Source organism: Poecilia reticulata, chromosome 22 (genome assembly GCF_904066995.2).
Source record: "Poecilia reticulata chromosome 22, P_reticulata-male-v2, whole genome shotgun sequence".
NCBI lineage: Eukaryota > Metazoa > Chordata > Actinopteri > Cyprinodontiformes > Poeciliidae > Poecilia > Poecilia reticulata.
Genome location: NC_088851.1, coordinates 14,499,153 through 14,517,723, shown reverse-complemented (window position 1 = coordinate 14,517,723; position 18,571 = coordinate 14,499,153). Strand labels below are relative to the sequence as shown.

General features: G+C 37.7%; 1 protein-coding gene across 1 annotated transcript; it reads right to left on the bottom strand.

Moving 5' to 3' along the window:
- Nucleotides 1-4,156: 4,156 nt before the first annotated feature.
- Nucleotides 4,157-15,259, bottom strand: kcnk5a (potassium channel, subfamily K, member 5a). Its single transcript, XM_008399646.3, has 5 exons — nucleotides 14,255-15,259; nucleotides 8,758-8,869; nucleotides 7,522-7,688; nucleotides 7,233-7,401; nucleotides 4,157-6,899 (listed from the first exon to the last, which is right to left on the bottom strand). Exons 1-5 carry the CDS (start codon nucleotides 14,438-14,440, stop codon nucleotides 5,956-5,958), a joined length of 1,578 nt encoding a protein of 525 aa, XP_008397868.1. The 5' UTR covers nucleotides 14,441-15,259; the 3' UTR covers nucleotides 4,157-5,955.
- Nucleotides 15,260-18,571: the final 3,312 nt, after the last annotated feature.

Below are 18,571 nucleotides of genomic sequence, written 5' to 3'. Positions count from 1 at the left end.
CAGTCTTGCAGAAATTTTAAAGGAAGGGGTAGAAAGAGGATGTTTTTCTTTTTAGGTAGCAGCTTACATCATCAGTCCCTGTCAAGCGAAAGGTGCAGACACTCCCCAGTTTGGAGTAAAGCTTTGATGCACCGACAATCAAAAGTAGGAATTTAAAATAAAACCTTCAGGAAGTTTGTTTGTTGGACTACTGTCACATGTGGTCGTGAGATGATGTTCTCCCTTTGGTTCCTGATTATTGGCTGTACTTTCCCGTTCGGCAAGTGCGTGTAATATTTCAGCAGCTCATCACACTTTGGCTCTATTTTCCATGTTGCCCCTACATCGCTGATTTTTATGCTTTCAAGCATAATCTATAATTTATTTGCCTTCCCTATTATCCATTTAGTATTTGTAGTGTTTTTTGTTTTTTTTTCCCCAATATGAAACATTATAATCAGTGTTGTGCTTGGGGTAACATTGTATCCAAAGTGCACATGTAAATGTTTTATGACAAATAAAATCTGATCTCTGATCTTCTTGAAATGACTGCCAGGTCATTTAAGGAACTGACCGATTTTTACATAATATTGTAAAGTTAGCAGATTTTATTGCAGTTTTAGTGACAGACAAGATGGTATCACAAAGAAGAGGAGGAATAGTATCACTAAATCTCTGACCCTTATGTAAATCCTGCAACCAAACAAGGTAATCACTGCTGACATGTTAAATTTGTTGGAAATGTTGTGAAACTGTAGAAACAAGATTGTTTGTTCCTGCTACTTCTGTGGCTGTTGCATAATAATATGAGGCCTTAAAAAGCCAGAAAGGTGAATATCTCTTTTAATCTTCTTTTTTTTATGCAGAAGCTCTCAAGGAATACACAGTAAATGTCAAAAAAGTGAAATGATCTGGTCCCATGTCCGCAGCACTTCTCTGAAGTACCTTCTGACTCAGTTTCAGCATTCAATCTTCTCAGGAGATTATCTGTCCACCTCCCACATCTTAACCTGACAATATTTGATCACTCTGCCTCAGAAAAGTTCTCCAATTCCTTCATTGTGAGAACATCTCCTGTCTCTTTAAATGACTCAACAGATCTGCCAAATTAAGCTGTGGATGCTGGCAAGGGAATTCCTCATGAAACTGAACTAAAATGTGGTTTATTAAAGTCATTTAAGGTTGTGCACATTCATGCTACCAGGTAATTGCAGCTTTTTTTTTATTTTTCTGATATTTTCCCTAATACATTTAGTTATTTTTATATTTGCATACACTAACTAAGACACAGAACCTTATTCCCACTGTCTGATATTGTAAAATCAGACTAAACTTGTCCAGTTTCAGATCAATGACGGAGCAGCAAAAGTGTAAAAGGGTAAATCCTGAGTGTCTTAAATTTATTTTCAGAGAAAATCATCCAAAAATACAGCTTCTTAACTACAGAATTCTTATAAACGTATGATTCAAAATTTCAAAGTCATTTGCTAGTCCCTTTTCTGCACGTAATGCTGCTGAGTGAGGAGAATGAAGACATCACAGATCGCTGATAAATGTTGTGCCTGGAATCCCACAGTAACAGGAGACGTTCTGGTTTCCATCACAGTCAGCACATTTTCAGACTGGGTCCCGTTTTTAGCTCGACTCAGCAGCCATCAAAATCATCATGAGTTCAAATTATTACTTGGAACAAAAGGATCTGATGTATACAGACAATATGACGTACACATTCCAGATCATAATGACCAATTAGGTTTTCTTTTTTATTTCTCTTGATTGGATCATGAACAAAAATGAAATGATTCCCTTTAGCAGTGTTCATTCATAGAGTTTGCATATATTTTTATACATCATACAGCAAATTATTACAATCTCTTAATGATATGACAAATATCTGATGTAAAAACAAAAGCAGATCAGATATTTTTCACCCTGTCTTGTTGTCTGTTCTTTTTTAGCATATGATGCACAACTTTATCACGTATGATAAGGATTCTTTGACTACTTACCAGGTAGCTTTTCACCACTCATAAACACACCAACAGGAGGAAACTATTAATTATCTTGCTTTGATCAAAAGACAAATATTGCCAAATTTCATCCTTCAAGTGTCAGCACATTTAAACATGGGGATAGAACCACAATTAATGAAAGTAGCAGACAACATGAATGTGAATAATATGTAAATTAATGCCAACATGAGATTTTAAACTGTTAGCCATAGAAATAAACTGATATCCATTTGGAAAGGACACAATTACAGAGTGGAAATGTTAATGGGAACGAAATAGAAACAGGTAAACGATCAGAAGTCGCTCTGCCACATTTTTGGAATTTAGCCTACTTAAATATTCAACTGAAAAATTGAACTTGAGAGAATACAATTTTCAGTATCTACACTTGACTTTTTATTTACTAAACTATAATTTTCTTATGGTACTCTTTCATGTCAGGATGCCACTTTAGCAAATACATCTGGATAAAAAAACAAAACAAAAACAAAACTGGGGCAGGAGGAGGACCTTTCACATAGGACTTGGAAGTGTCTTCAAGATTGACCTGCAATATCCATAAAGGCAGATAACAATAACTGTCAGTATGACTAGACAGATCAGATGCATTCCAATAATCGTAATATGGACATAAATTTACAAGGACATGTAATAGAATCCCAAAAATGCAATCATTAACAGTGTATGAACTCATGTTTGAACTTTCAGGTGTTATGTAAAACTGACAGGTCCTCAGTTGCAAAACATTTACAGTTTGACCTGTGATTATGTTCTTTTCTGTGCAATATCCTAGCTCTCCAGATTTAAAAATGCATTTTAATTCATTCCAATACCAATAGTGTATTGATACAGTGTCGTGCAAAAGTTTCCAGACAGTGCAGTCATGTGACACAAATCTTTGTATTTTATAGGGATTTTGTAATATAGACCAAAAGTTGTAACACAAACAACTTTATGTAACACAAATAGTGTAACACCATAATGTTCTTTCTAATAGTGAAGTAGAAAAAACATTATGTTGGCTGCATAATGCTGTGTGGATGCTTTTTGTTTTGTTTTGTTTTTTTAGCAGGGAAAGCTAAGCTATAACTGGAACAACTGCTGTACAATACAAAAGTTTGCCACACTTTTCAGATATTAGAAGTCATATGCTTATTTTATTATTATTGCAAGATTTACTTTCTTTTAATCTTAAAAACAAAAGGCTATCCTGTTCTGGTTCTAAAAATGAAATATGGCGTGCCAACACGAAGACATGGCATCCTGACAACTCCAGTGACTTTGTTTAGATGACAATAGTTGCCAAACACAAGCTCTCTGATGTCTTTAGCAGTTACAGTAAGTGCTGCCAGAATCATGAGTTATTAAGCGTGTTGTCTGAAACTGTTTTCAGATCTCATATAATTTAGAGAATTCAACCCACGCCTTTAAGCAAATCTTCATTTTCAAAGTAAAACGATTGCATAGAAAGGATCATTTGAGATTCCCAGAAGAGAGTCATATTGATGCTTTGATTTATTCAATTAAATTTTTCAGCTTTTAACCCCCACCATTACTCATGAAGGAAGGATGAGTAATCATGATTTCATTTTGTTTTGCTGCAGGCATTTTTATTCGTAATTAATTTCACTTGATCATTCACAGTGTCTCGGCATTCAAACATCTCACCAATGCGAATCTGATCGGCTGCAGTTACAAATGGGCCCTTCAGGCAGAGGCAGTCCTAACCTGTTCAGGGAACACCACGAGTTCCCTAAAATTCTGGGGACCTCACTTTCCCAAAATAGAGTTCCATCTATTTGCATTTCCACTAGAAAGGCATTTACTCTTTAAATAAATGTTCCAGCATGTCTACCAGTTAATTTCAGCATTTTCAAAAACCCTAAAAAAGGCATTCAGTGCCAAGATTTCAGCCTGTTAAAATCATCTTATTTTCCGCTGGTTCTCATTTCTAGATTTATGTCCTTGTGCGGCTAAAATACTTTAAACATTAACTCAGGATGGGCAATAAACAGATTTTAAGATGTGTGCAGAGATCGTCTTCGTTATGCAATATTTTACAGATGGATGAGTTTCTACATATAAACTTGAGTGAAACTTAGGATATATTAAACTGCTGTGAAAATGTGCACCAACGCTGATTATTAAAACATTGCAAGGAAAAAAACATTTTTTGATGCAAGTTTATTTTACAAGAAATATACAGTTTTCATGAAAATTATGTACAAACTTACAAATACAAATAATTTAACCATAAAAAATACACAGAAGTACACAGACAACTATACTGGAGTTTAACACAATGGAGAGAAAAATATCTAATCTTAGATATACTTTTTTGCAATTCAGTCCAAAGCAGTACCTTGCTGCATAGACAACCAGTGAAAAAAAGATTGTTCACATAAGGGAAACAAAAAATGGTGGGACTGTGATGAAATTTACCAGAGAAGGAGAAACAAATGCCACCATGTGTGGAAAAACAACTGTTCAGTGAGTTGCTCAGAATACATTCAAAAGATGTTCCGTTTTGTGCATCCCCTGCTTTGCAGTGGATTTAAGGCTATTCACATAATGAGGCATTAATATTAGTCAGAACGTGCATTTGACGTGTTCACATGGAAAATAAAATCAAACTTGAAATATGACCACTTATTACAAGAATCTTGTTTAACAAATTTGGCTTGAATTCAAAAGAAAAAAGAAAGAAAGAAAAAAAAAAAAAGACTCAAGAACCCCTCATGAGATTGCTGCTTTTTTTAAACCATTTCAACTAACACCATTTTTAATCTTTGTGCAAGACATTGTGTGCAAAAGGCCTGCAAGACTGAAAACTGGAGATGTTTGAGATCTCGGTTTCGTGCTCAAATGACACTTATGGGGAGCACTGATATGAAGGACATACGTCAAGAGTTTATTGATCTGCCACGAGTTAACCTTAGCTGCCTGTCAAGAGCAGCACTTCATTTGTTCACGTTGGTGCAAGCCCCCCCAAAGGCAAACACAAGCAGCAAGGCCACGTCCCAAGCGGGGCTGGCTTTGTGGCTACTGGCGGGCTCTTGGCCAATATTTACATGGCAAACACAATTCAAAGAATGCTACAGAGGCAGCATATAAGAATGTTGTTGCTGTGGAAGCTTGATCCCCTGTTAAGCACCAAAAATTACAAGTGCTGAAGTTGCAAAGCTGTCATCTGAGACGCAGACAGCAGCAGAGCAGAAACAGCTAAAAAAAAGTGTTCAAGGAGGCTCAACTCGGCTTGTATTTTATTACTGTTTATAATCATTTTCTCTCTCGGTTGATGTAAGGGCTCAGATGGAAGACATCACAGTTGGGTTGCTCATAATATAAACACCAATTTCTGACAAGATCAAGAGCTTACCTTAATAAATGAAATACAAAAAAAAGTAAAATTTTTCCTTCACCCCTTAATTTTAAGACAAAAGCTTGGCTCAGGTTGTAAAAGCAAGTCTGCCCTGGAGTGGAATTTCATACACCCTGATCTCACTGAAATTGTGCAACAGCAGATGCATAAACCCACACAGCAACTCAAACGCTACACTGTCCTTCATGTTAATAAATATCTTTAAAAGCACCAATATGGTGAAGAGAAATAGTTGAAACTATGGGAAATCAAACCAATTTCCACATATAACTTCAGGCTATGAGCAGGAATAAAAATCACTCACAAACAACTGCTGCTGGTTTGAATATATCAAAATAACTTGTGATTTTTCTTCAAACCGACTGAAAAAAGAAAGTCATTAATTGAGCAGACGTTGACTCCTCATGAGGTTGCAACTCATGCTCTATTGTTCTTTATTAGTGTTGAGTTTGATTGTCCATTTCAAAGTTGATCTCAGATGTTTGATATGCACTTGGATGCTTCACATTGGAATACAATTACCTCCAGCAAACACTAGAGGCCCAAAGAGATTTCTCGACCAAGTTGGTCAGCTTTCACAGCTCAAGATTCTGTGTTGTCTTCCTTTGCGTATTCCTCCACAAGCTTCTCATAGGAGTGGCCGTGTTCCGAACCATCACTTGTAAAAACGGACCCGTCGCATTCAGAACTCTGATCCTCCCTGGAGTTTGTTTCAATGTTTTCATCACATGTTGTGATGGAAATTTTTGCCTTAGAGTCATCATCTGCGTCCTCATCATCCAGCTCCTCCAGATTACTGCTCAGAAAGTTTTCTTCATCTATGAAAGTTATGTTTGCATTCTGAATGGTTAGAGGATGGTACTCTTTAAAGTCCCACGTCCTCCGACCTCCCGCCCCACAGTCTCCAGCGGCCTTGCTTTCTACATCAACGTCTTTGTCAAGTTGGTTCTCGTACATTTGGTTTTGGTGTCGTTCTGGGTCACCCTCCCCCTGGTCTTCTGTTAGCAATAAACCATTATCTGAGCCCAGCAGGTAGTTTTTGGACTTTGAAAAGGCGACAGTGACACGGTCGCTGAAACTGTAGCGTCTCTTTTGGCGTGGTGAACGGTCCAGGCTGAGAATGGTGTGACCATTGAATTCCGGAGCATCATTGCAACTCTTGGAGCGACCCATGTCTTTGGCTTTCTTGCTGGAGTCACCGGTCCTGTGATTACCTTCGTTTTTACTACCAATCTGCTTTATTAAGTCGTTGTACCCCTCCTTCTTCTTGGACAAGAAGCTGAAAATGTTCACATCATTGGGAGTGGGTGGCAAACGAAGAGAAGCTTTGTGAGATTCTTTGTAATGGCGCATCTCTTCAAGCGATAGCTTGCGCAGCTTGCGACGTTTCTTCAAAGCCTTGTGGGCTTCGATCACCATCCGCACTTTCCAGTTGAAGAACAAGGATAGCCAGGCCAGCCCCAGATAAATCCAGACTTCCACAAAGTAACGGTACAGAGTTGGATACTCTTTATTTGGCTCCACACCTACAGAAATAGAGAACATGTTAATATTTCTCTGTGGTGAAAAAGAACAAAGTTAAGTTAAGTTAAATTTAAATCTATAAGATCTTATTATCTTATGTATGACAGATTAGTTTTCTCACAGCCATTGCTGAACACTTCTAGTAGAGCTCTTAACTTAAGAAAGAGCAATTGATCAAAGAAGTCACGAACGGTCAAACCTTACTGAATGTCATTTACAGCCTACACTTTTAAGGTCTAAAATTAGGGTTACTGTGCATAGGACATTTCATAGACTTTTTTTTTTTTAGGAAACGAAACTCTAATCTATTTTTATTGTTTTAGTTATCTGCTCACCTGCAACCAAGTCCCCAAAACCAATTGTGGTCAAGGTGACGAAAGAGAAGTACAATCCTTCAATGTAGGTCCAGCCCTCCTGGGACATGAAGACAAAAGGCGGAAGGACTAAATGGACCAGCACACCCCAGAGAAGAAAGATGGCTGTGCAGGTAAACTGGGCTTTTCTCTGGAAAATAAAACAAAATATTTATATAGAAATATATATATATATATATATATTATATATATATATAGGAAACCAGATGTTTCCTGAATGATTGAAGAACTAAAAGTAGAAATAACTTACCAATGAAAACCCCTTTTTGGTTAGAAACTGTCCCAGGTGCTTTGCTCTGCCACCAAAAAACTTGCCCAGCTCACTGATCCAGGTAAGACAAAGGGGTACCCCAAAAAGCCCATAGAAGATGCAAAATACCCGGCCTTCTGAGGTTTTAGGGGCAATGTTTCCATATCCTTTAAAGATTGAAATAAAAAATAAAAGGGGCTTAAAACATGGGAGATTAGGCAGACATGTCCAACAGCAGATACCAGAACTCGCAAATTAGATTTTAGTAAAGAAAAAGAGACAAAAAGCCAAGAATGCACTACATTTATCAGGTGGTAAAAATGCCACAAACCAACAAATAAACAACAAACTAATAAATCCATTCTAGAGAATTGGTGATAATTTAATGAGCCAATTTCTGAAATAAAACTTGCATAAAAATTTCAATTCAATAGTCTAACATCTGCGATGGACTGGCGACCTATCCAGGGTGTACCCCCCTCTCGCCCGAAACGTTCGCTGGAGATATGCACCAGCACCCCAACCGACCCAACCGACCCCACTAGGGACAAGGGTGTACAGAAAATGGATGGATGGATGGTCTTAAATTTAATTTGGTTAACCCGGAGAGCGGGTCTATAATACATCCATCAGCCCAAACTATTGATTTTAATGAGAAACACTATAAATTCAAAGTATGCTGTTGAGTGAAACCACAAAGCAACATTAAGATGGCAAGAAAAAATGAGCAGGTGTTACATCTTTAAAAAATATGATAAAAACTTTAAAGACAATTACAGGACATATTTTTTCTACTTCCCACTTCATGATTTGTTGGGAACCAAGAGAGAAGTGGTTAAGCAAAATCTTGTGGTCTTTTTTGACCTTCATTTCTCCTACAGTTTTTTTTAGCATTATGTGCAAATTAGCTACATTTATCATCCTGAAATACCTTTCAGGATGGCAAAGCTGCCTCCATTTTTCTTGTAATACACCCATCCTAGCATTTTTTAAATATCTCGTTCAGTGTAAGCCTGATATCTCTGTTACTCCCCCTTGTGAAATTCTGTCTGAAGCTATAATTGTAAACCACAAGAGACCCAGGTGCCAATCCAAAATTATGCAAATAACGAGAGACAGCATCTCTCGTTATTTGGTGCAAAAAGCTTTTTTGGTGCAAAAAGCTTCTTAAAATTGAAATGTCATTTAATATGCTTCTAAAAAAACTGATTGAATTTTATGATAAATCAGACGTACCGATGGTGGTGATTACTGTAGCAGCAAAGATGACAGCATTTGGCCAGTTCCAGTTGTTAAACGTCTTACTGCCACTTATGGTGACCCCTTGGCCTGCAGCATCAGACACTACCTGAAGACAAAAGAAAACAACATTGTTAAACTGCATACAATATGACCTTTTAGGATTAGATTGAATTAGACTGAATGAGAGTTGGTTTGTAAACATAAGATCATCAACCTCAGCCTTGTAAATAAACATTGGTGAATTTAAAAAGTTTTAATTCAGCTAAGATCAAAGGAGTCTGATAAATCTGATAAGTGAAGATGTAATTTGTTTTATCATATCCTTCCTTCCAGATTGCATCTCCAGAAGATTAACCAACAGAACCATGGGATGCTGCTTATGTCATCAGTAAGAAACAGGAAAGCAAGTGCCACATCCTCTAAACTTCAGTTGCACAATGACGAAAGAAGTCTCAAGAAAGTTGTCTTCAAAACACCCCATGCATGTCATACTTCCATAACCACAGCTTGAGGCGAGCAGCTCCTAATCAATCATTCTTGACCATACACGTCCTTGAGCTGCCAAAACAAAAACTGGACTTTCCCCCTCTTGGGAATAAGCAAACACCGGACCATGTGTGTTGGGACAATGCATTGCCCCGAGCTCTCCCTCTCCTGGTGTTCTGGTAGCTGAGGAAATGTGCACACATTAGCAAAATTCACATAAGCTCCAACATGCTGGATGAAGCTTGGTTGTTTAATAATAACAGGTCTGCGACATCTCTGGTCTGTAATTACCAGACAAAGGGGAGCAATTCTTTGGCATGAAAAACAAAGCTTCTATGTTGGACGGTTGAGGCTTTGAGTTTATCACGTTTATGTTGAGACAGACTTTAACTTAAGAATTTGATGGATTTGCATGTCACAACATCAGTGTTTGCTTTAAAAATATTCATAAGATAAAATAGATTTTGGCACCAGTTAAATGTACACAGACGATGACACGATCAGACACAACTTAAAAGAAAATCCGGGAGCCCACTCAGTACTGTGGAGCAGGTTACATTATATAAACAAGGAGCTAAAGTAAACAGTGATCTGTGTAATGTCATTTGACCTTAAAGTGTTCCAGTTTTAGTATAAATAGTAAAAGAATCTCACTGGATCCGAGGCTGACACAGCTGTGGGACTTAAAACAACTCAAAGTACTGTACAGTAATGATCCAACACAGTTTTCCTTGCATTTTGTGTGGTCTTGTTTAAATGCTTTTCAGGCATTTTGTAGGTCTTAGACACCATTTCTTAGGACAATAATTTTTTAACTGTTATCTGTGGCATCTTTGAAATTTAATAAAATAATTTGGAAATAGTTGAGTGCATGTGAAATTGACCTTCCAGCCTCATCAGTCAAAACATGTGACTGGCCAGTTGACAACACACACAACCAGTGAACCTCCCATGCCAAGGTACTTCCATGTACAACTGGAAAAAATAACTCTTTAGTGAAGATAAAGTGAGCTACTTTCCGTATCAGAAATATTTAATACTGAAGAAGGAGAAAAACGCAGATGTGGGGATCATTCAGACTGCAAAAGACAGCAGGACAATTAGCGGATAAAAGAAAGTTACTCTTGCTTTCCGTACATGTTGGGTTCTTTCTACTGGGAACGTTTTGGGAATATCAAACTCAAGTCAAGGATCGGCATTTTCTACAGCATGCGGTTTAGGTAACGCTAGCCGTGTTATCACATCTGTGGTCTTTCTGTGCTAGTGTGTTTTTAGCTGTGCACCTAATTTTAACCTAATAAGGGAAAGTCAAACATGATGACACTTTTCTTGCCAGATAAGGAAGTGATGATTGTTGACTTCCCGAGAAGAACTGCTGAATTTATAAAACACAGTGGGGGGTTATGCTGGCAGTCAGTCTGCAGCACTTTAAAAGGAGTTTGTGAGCTGACAGGACAAATACCAACAAGAGGTGGTTCTCTTCATAGCTGAGCAGACAAGGGTTGAAATGACCACAAAGAGGTCAGGTCATTTCTTCCTCAACAGAAGAGAAGATCCACACACCTTTATAGTCCATTTGTGTTGCACAGGAGGACATATAAACATGGACAAATAAGCAAAAAAAAAAAAAAAAAAGAAACAAACAAACACCAATGCAATTTTCACACTTATGAGAATCGCGTACCAACCTTACTGTAAATTAACAATATGACTGATTTCCTGAGTACTCAAAGAAAGTTTCAAGCTGAAATTGTAAAGTAGGATTCTCCTATTTATTCTGCAGATTGGTTTTCTGTCACCCTGACTGACTAATCATCCTCTGTCACTATGATAACCCAACACAGTTGGGGGAGATAAAAATGAAACAAAATATAAAGAAAAGGTTACCAAGACAGCTGGTTGCGGAGCAAGCTGCTCCAGTTGCTCAAGTTGCTCCAGTTGCTCTGTACTTTTCCACTTCCAACTGCAACGCAGCAGCAGCTGCTTGTAAGATTTACAGAGTTACAAACAAAAGAGTCACTTAAGCTCCTCCTTGTCAATATGAATTAATTCCCATAATTGGGTTATAAACAGCATCCGAGTGTACATACCACTCAGTGTGCCAACACCAAAAATAATCAGGACTATGGCTTCATTGATTAAGAAAGAAAAACCCTACAGATCTTTTTATTTGACATTATAAAAGAAGAAAGCTGGCTGTCAGTGAAAGGACTTCTTAAAACTGAACATCTGCAGTACTGGTTTAAATTCTTCAGTTTTTATTTTTTAAGACAATCAATACTGTAGTTAAACTAGTTAAACTTTAATTACTGCCCAATCTTTCCAGAAGTTTAAAGGAGGAATTGAGAACCTGATTGAAAAGATTAAATGAACAAATTCCTTTGGGAGAACTTTAACAAATAAATATCTTAAGGGTGGCACCTACATTCATTCTACTTTCAAAAGGAGGAAGGATGCGTTCTCCTGTTAGAAAACAGCAACTCAAGATCCAGGTCACAAGACAAAAAGCTCTTCCTGAAAACACTGCACCACTTCATTCCTGTCTGATCATTCCACCCGTATTTCAGCAAAAAGGATGTTTTGCCACAAACATGTGATTGTTGGGTGTTGAAATCCTGCTTGAATCTTACTTTTGCAGCAAAATGGTTAAACTGAATTATCGGCCTCCTCTTGTGTTTAAAATTAGGGAAGTTAATGAGTCGAAACACAAGCTGAGGCGAAGGAAAATAAGTTTCAGGTTGGTTTTAGAGAGTATTTGCTGCCACATGCTAAATTTCTTTCACTCCCAGCTCTGTTTGACAGTCACTTGAGATGTACCAAGAAATCATCTGTGATCTAAGAAGAGTTTTTAAAAGCATACAATGTTTTTGTGGTTCATTAAAAATGTGGGTGTATGTGTATGTGAGAGAGCAAGAATTTCAGGAGATAGCAAGAAGATTAAACAAATAGCAGCTAACCAGTTATCCTTTGGAGCTTTTTTTGTCTGACATGGGTGATGGCTAGATTTAGAAATGTTGGCTAGCTTCTGGAAATTTCAAAGTTAAATATCTACATCCAGGCAGAGGTGTCAAACTCCAATTCTCTAGAGTCAATGTTCTCTAGCTTTTAGATGTTTCTCTGCTTCAGTTCACCAGAGCATATCAGTTGCAAGACACTGGTCCTTCAGGACTGGAGATTAACTCTCCTGCACAAAGAAATACAAATGGAGACTATTTTTGGGTTGCTGATCACCATTGCAAAAATATTAAAGACTGCTGAAGATGTCAGTTTCAAGTAATTTAATCAGTTATCCGTCAAATATTTTGACTACAATTTTGTTCTTAAAGAAAAATTATACTCTGCTAATGGATTGGAAGTGGGTCACAAGGTTTTTGTGTGCATGTGTACAATTCACAACATCAGAAAAAAGAGTTTCAGATATAGGCTCTATCTTTACCAAAGTTTCTAGTTCATGAAGATGGCACTAAACTCAGAGCAATCAAATGCATAACACATTTTTATAAATGACACACAAATGTGCATACAAGCATTGTACAGGTTGTAGAGGTGTACTTTCATGCTTTAAACTTCCTAATTCTTCAGGCTTTCTTTTTTTGCATTTGTGAAAAATTAGGGAGTAAAAAGAGAAAAAAAGGATTCTAGTGTATAACCCTGAAGAGGGCTTAATGCTTTACCTGTAGCAGAGAGGAAGCCTCTGCCCAGCAGCACCCTCATCGTACTTCATAAACGCCTCTCAAGCACCAACGCTGATGGGCTATAAAACCCAGTCTGTGAACTGTGCCCACTGCAAGGATGCCTATGGTTAATAGTAAACTTCTTGTTAATAAAACAGAGAGGACTGACTTTTACGAGTGTCGCCTTCCTTTGTTGAGCTGCATTATAAGTTTAACAGCTTACAAAGTTTCCATCATGGAAATCTAACAACCTCTGCCAGGGAAACCTAAACCAGCACATTTGCAGCAGGTGTTTTGGCAAATGGCAACTGCTATCTGCACGGCTGTGAAAAAAAACAACAACAAAAACTGAGTAACATGATACGATCTTTTCAATGTGCCGTGAAGCTGCACACGACTTTATGTAGTCCTTTTTGCCGTGCACATGAATAAATTGTTTTAGTTTCCTCCTCCTTTTGGTTGAGTTCAATTGCCAAAATGGGAAATTTCCAAAATCATCCAACCAGATTACTCCGCTGATTTCATTCACAAGCAGATTTGTTATGAATAAGGGGTGGGAGGGAGGTTCATGGGCATATCCCTTTTCAGTCCCCCCACACAAAGAGGAGAGACAGAAGGGGGGATGGGGAGGATAATAAATCCCCCTGACACTGGACCCAAAAAGGGGGCACAGGTTCAGACATGTCTCTGGGATTGGAAAATGAGAGGAAAAGGCAGCACTTTCACCAAATAAATTAGTTAAGCTGCAAAGAGCCTGATAAAGAGAAAGAAAAATTATTGCCATGTTTGAACATCTCAAATAAATGTAAAGTTTTGGGATTTCAAAGAAAAAAAAAAAGTCAACCAGAAATCATGAAAAAAAAAAAAAATCTCTCATAAGTTCAGTCCCTGCCGGCTGAAAGACTCCAACACAGGGCCCACAAAAAACAGAACTAAAACTGTGAGAAGAAGCGTAAACTCCACTGGGTTCTGCAACCTCTTGAACAATGACTCCTCCAGACAAAGGAGAGAAAATTTGCATCAGTCAGCTGAGAGCTGCGTGTCATAAATGACTTATCATTCAGCCACAGGAAGATAAGTCAACGTCTAAAAGTTTTAGTGCGGGAGAGAATTCAGGCCTTGAGGCGCCTCTTTGGAGGGTGTGTTGACCCTCAGCCTCGCACCAGCTCATTCCTCAGGAGTTCTGTTAGTTTTCAGTGAAAGCTTTACAAACCAGCTGAGACTCATCCTGTGTCACCCCTCTATAAGAGCACGCCCATTCATTTTGTTGCAACCAAGCAGAGATAAGTTATAAACAGCTACTTCTCTGATAACCAATATAAATAACATACCTCTAATATTTTATCCAGGTCATCTTTGGACAGGCAAGGGTAGTCCTCAAGTATTTTCTCCTTCTGCTTTCTGTACTGCTTCACGGCCTCTTTCCAGTTGGGCTCCTCCAGGACCTGAAATATCGCTGCCCCAATGGAGAGGTAGAAGATGATGGCTGAAGTCAGCAAGGGGCCTTTATCTACCATACTTCTATGCAGTAGAGCGGGGCAAACACAAGAGGAGGGGGTAGATAACAACCAAAAAAAGTCGACGTTATGCGAAGCTCATTCTCAGAAACTCTAAAAAGTTGGAGCTCACGAGAGTTTCTCCTTCGTTGCGACAGAGCTGGGCGCAGATAGAGGAGCGCGCGGCAGCTGGCAGCATCGGTCTCGAGACAGACAAATAGCGGGGGCAAAAAAAAAAAAGTTTAAAAAGCCGGACCGAGCGCGCGTGCCAACTCATTCACTTGTTGCATATGCTCCCACGTGCACACCCGTCTGCCAAATGCGACCTAAAAAGAGAGCAGCTGAGGGTGGAGTGGCGGAGACCCGCCCCAAGCCGAGGGAGGGCAAACACTGCTGGTTCTGCTACTGCTGCTGTGAAATTTGTCCACAGGTGCACAGCTCGCAGACAACAAAAACACAGTTAACTATGTGGCACTGCTCTAAGCTACATCATAATCAAATTAAATAAATTTAGTATTACGAATTTAGATAGAAAAACAAGTATCTGAATGTTTTCCCTGTCTAAATAAAATATTCACATATAGGTATTTACTGCAGAAAGTAAAAGTGTCTCTTATTGCCCTAATAACACAGTGCACTGTGTTATCTCGCTATAACAACTATCAGGACTAATAAAACAATATTTGCACCATTAGAAATTAGTTAATATCACGGTAGATCCAATGGGAGGAGCTGAATAGACACTGGCCCCGCCTTAAAAACAATTGGCTCCTAAGTTTCTGCTGTTCAGTCACGGTGCGCTCAAACTTTTAAAAAGCTACACATTTCAGCGATTGAAGACGCATTTATTTCTTCAAGTAAATAAGACAAAAGATAACCCAACTTGAATAATAAAACAATGTTTATTTAGTGGAGAGAAAATCTGACAGGCAGCAAAATCCAAAAAGCTCAACACACTGAAGTTTCATGGTAAATTTAAAAGAATAAGAAAACTTGAACAATGAAAGTTTCAAACTGAGCTAACATTTCTTATAATCAAACTGATGCTGTTTTTATCATAAAAGAAAAAATATATAAAAAAGAAAAAATAAGCAAACTCAAAAGGATGATAAAAGGGTTTTTATCAGTAATTTGTTTTATTTTTTGAGAAGATATAAACATGTCAGTTTCATTCATCTGTTTATCACATTTTTATCAGGCTTGTCTTTTTCTTGTTCTACTGTGTTGTAAATTCAAACTTTTAAAATATTTATTTTTTTTATATGGCATTGTTTTCAAATGCATACCTAATGGAATTTTAAGTTTTGTCTATTTGTTTAAGAATTGGTTATAACGCTCTCTGGAGTTTCCTCATTTACAGCTGCTATTGCCACATTTTGTTTTGTGATTGTTTTATAATTCTTATTGTTTCATTTATTTAGTTTCATATTTTTGGTCAGATTGGTGATTGTTGCTTAGAAGCAGATGCATTAGATCATTGAAAGTATAATGTGTGATTGATTGATTGATTGATTGATTGATTGATTGATTGATTGATTGATTGATTGATTGATTGATTGATTGATTGATTGATTGATTGATTGATTGATTGATTGATTGATAGATAGGTTTTGAGACTGTTTATCCATCCTCTTGTCTGTCTGTTTATGATGAAAAATGTGTGCTCTGTTATTACAAATGTACCCAGAAACTCATGCATACATGTGTTTTCTGCAGCATGTTAGGTGTGGAAAGTTACAATAAGATCTGCTAGATTCTTGCAGTTCTGACATCTTACATCATCGCATGTGCCATATGCCATATGCCATGTGCATCAGCTGACTTTTCATGAACCAGGAAACATCTGACCTGGATTCCAAGACAATGAAAAATTCCATATTCTTCCATAATGTAGGACATTACTCCTCCTCCAAACTTCTGGCAACTTGTTCAAAGGGTTGCTTTTACGTGTTAAATAAAAGTAGTGGAAGAGTTAGAATGGTTTAAGGTTGAAATAAGACTTTTTTTTCCATTATGTGAAAGTTCACAAATGCTTTCAGGGTTGACATTTCAGAGACACCTCAGATAAAGATCGCTGGAAGTGAAGGAGTAAAACTTCAAGAAATCCTCCTGAACCTCTCAGACATGTTAAGACCTATACGTGGCCTGTTGTTTGAAAAGTGAGCTTCCACTAGTATGCTTCAGCCTGGATTGAATGAGTTTATTTAGTTGACAATAAAGATGAAACAAAAATATGGATTGGTAAATATAGAGAACCCCAGAACCTCAATGGAGATTATAAAGTGCATCTTTCTGAAGTTGTTTTTGTAGCAGTTCTGTGCTAAACACTCATTAGGTGCTTTAGACAGTCACGCTCACATTTATGCAGTGTTTTTCAATTAATAAACTTTTTATGTTTTCATACATAGAAATCTTGAAACTCCTGGACAACATTTAATGCAATCAGTTATTCCTCAGAAGTTTGTTAGAAAACAAACCTGAAGAGTCTGGCACAACCTCATACCTAACTAGGCATGATTCACAGTTCAAGTAGGAGAATCTGCTTACAGGAAATCTCTAGCTATTGAGATCCAAATCTGCAAACCAGTCCTTCATGAAAATGTGGCAAGAAGAAAGCTATACGAAGTGTGATCTACAGCAAAGGGCAAAAATGTGGCGTAAGGTGCTCTAGACAGATGAGACCAAGTGTGGACTTTTTGGTCTACATGCAAACTGCAATGCATACAGCATGCAAAACAAAAACTGTCACTGACTAAAAGCCTGAAGATATCGTCCCCACAGTGCTTCACTGGCAGCAGCATCATGCATCGTCCATGGCGCCTGATGCTGCTGCCACCGGCATTATGCTATTAATCTGCTGGGACAAGCAGATCTTATCCAGAACCTGTGACAATACTTAAAAAAAACTGATGTTTACAGATGCTCTCCATTAAGTCAGACTGTGCTGGAAAATTGTGGCCAAAGAAAAGAATGGTCGGGAATTTGCCGTTTGTCTGCCATGTGCTGCTTTGATGAGAAATGAAATGCATAGGAAAGATTTGCTGAGTGGACTGAAAGTTAAAAATGAGAGTGGCAGTCGTGCTTACACACACTTTCACTGGGAAAGAACTGCATTTCTGATGATGGGACGTAAAATTAATGGAGCTCTGTGCTACAGGCACCCGAAGTGCAAGTGCTAACTTGTTCTTTGAACATACCAAAGATATTATGAATGTGCAAAAAGGTTGTCTTTATCTCATTCCTTTTTGACTGAATCACCTTCTTCTACAAGTTTGTGTTTTTAATACTGTGGAAAAAGTAGTCACAAAAATGAAAAAAAAAGAATAAAATTCAAGTAAAACCCTTCTGTTAATTACTTAAACATATCAGTAAGGCCATGTTTTAAATGTGATTTTATATTTCATCTGTTGAAATGTCAATTGTATTAAAACCGGAATATGGCATTAGAAAAGCAATTATTAATTGCACTTTCTAAACTAAAATTAACCAATAGTCACAAATGACCTGAAAATAAGATTACCAAAAAAGATCATTCTGTTTAAAAAAGTGTTGAGGAGGTAGTGATCATTTGGACTGTCAGCATGCCCAGCACTTGAAAGCAAATTCCGGATAGGAACATACTGGAATAAAGCGAGCCGCACAGCCGAGATCACAGAGATTCCTGACAGAAAGAAGAATCCCAGGAATGATTGGACTGCTGGTTGATCCTCATGCTGAGTTTTCAAAACCCGAGCAGCACATCCCATTCACAAACCAACTGGTGCTTCACATGGGGAGTATTGGACATGATAAAACAGCTTTAAATCTGGGATTCTCCCATGTTAGACTTGCTTGCAAAGAGCTTTGTGGAAATGAAGCTTTAAGTGGATCTGTTTAGGTTTCCAGGTGTAAAACTTATGTGTATAAAGTTTTATGTGAAAAACAGCCTTTTAGGAAAATTTCAGTGGAAATATTTGCATTAACTTTATCTAACACAAGGTTCATATCAGCACACATTTCATGTAATTTCAACCCATTTTATTTATGTATACAGTTTTGCAGTGTTTTAGCCAAATTATGATTCAGTAATCAAATGTAAATGTCTTCTAGTCTTACCAATTTTAGTTGACATACCCATGTTAGGTGAATGGGAGCCAGACTATTCCTGCATTT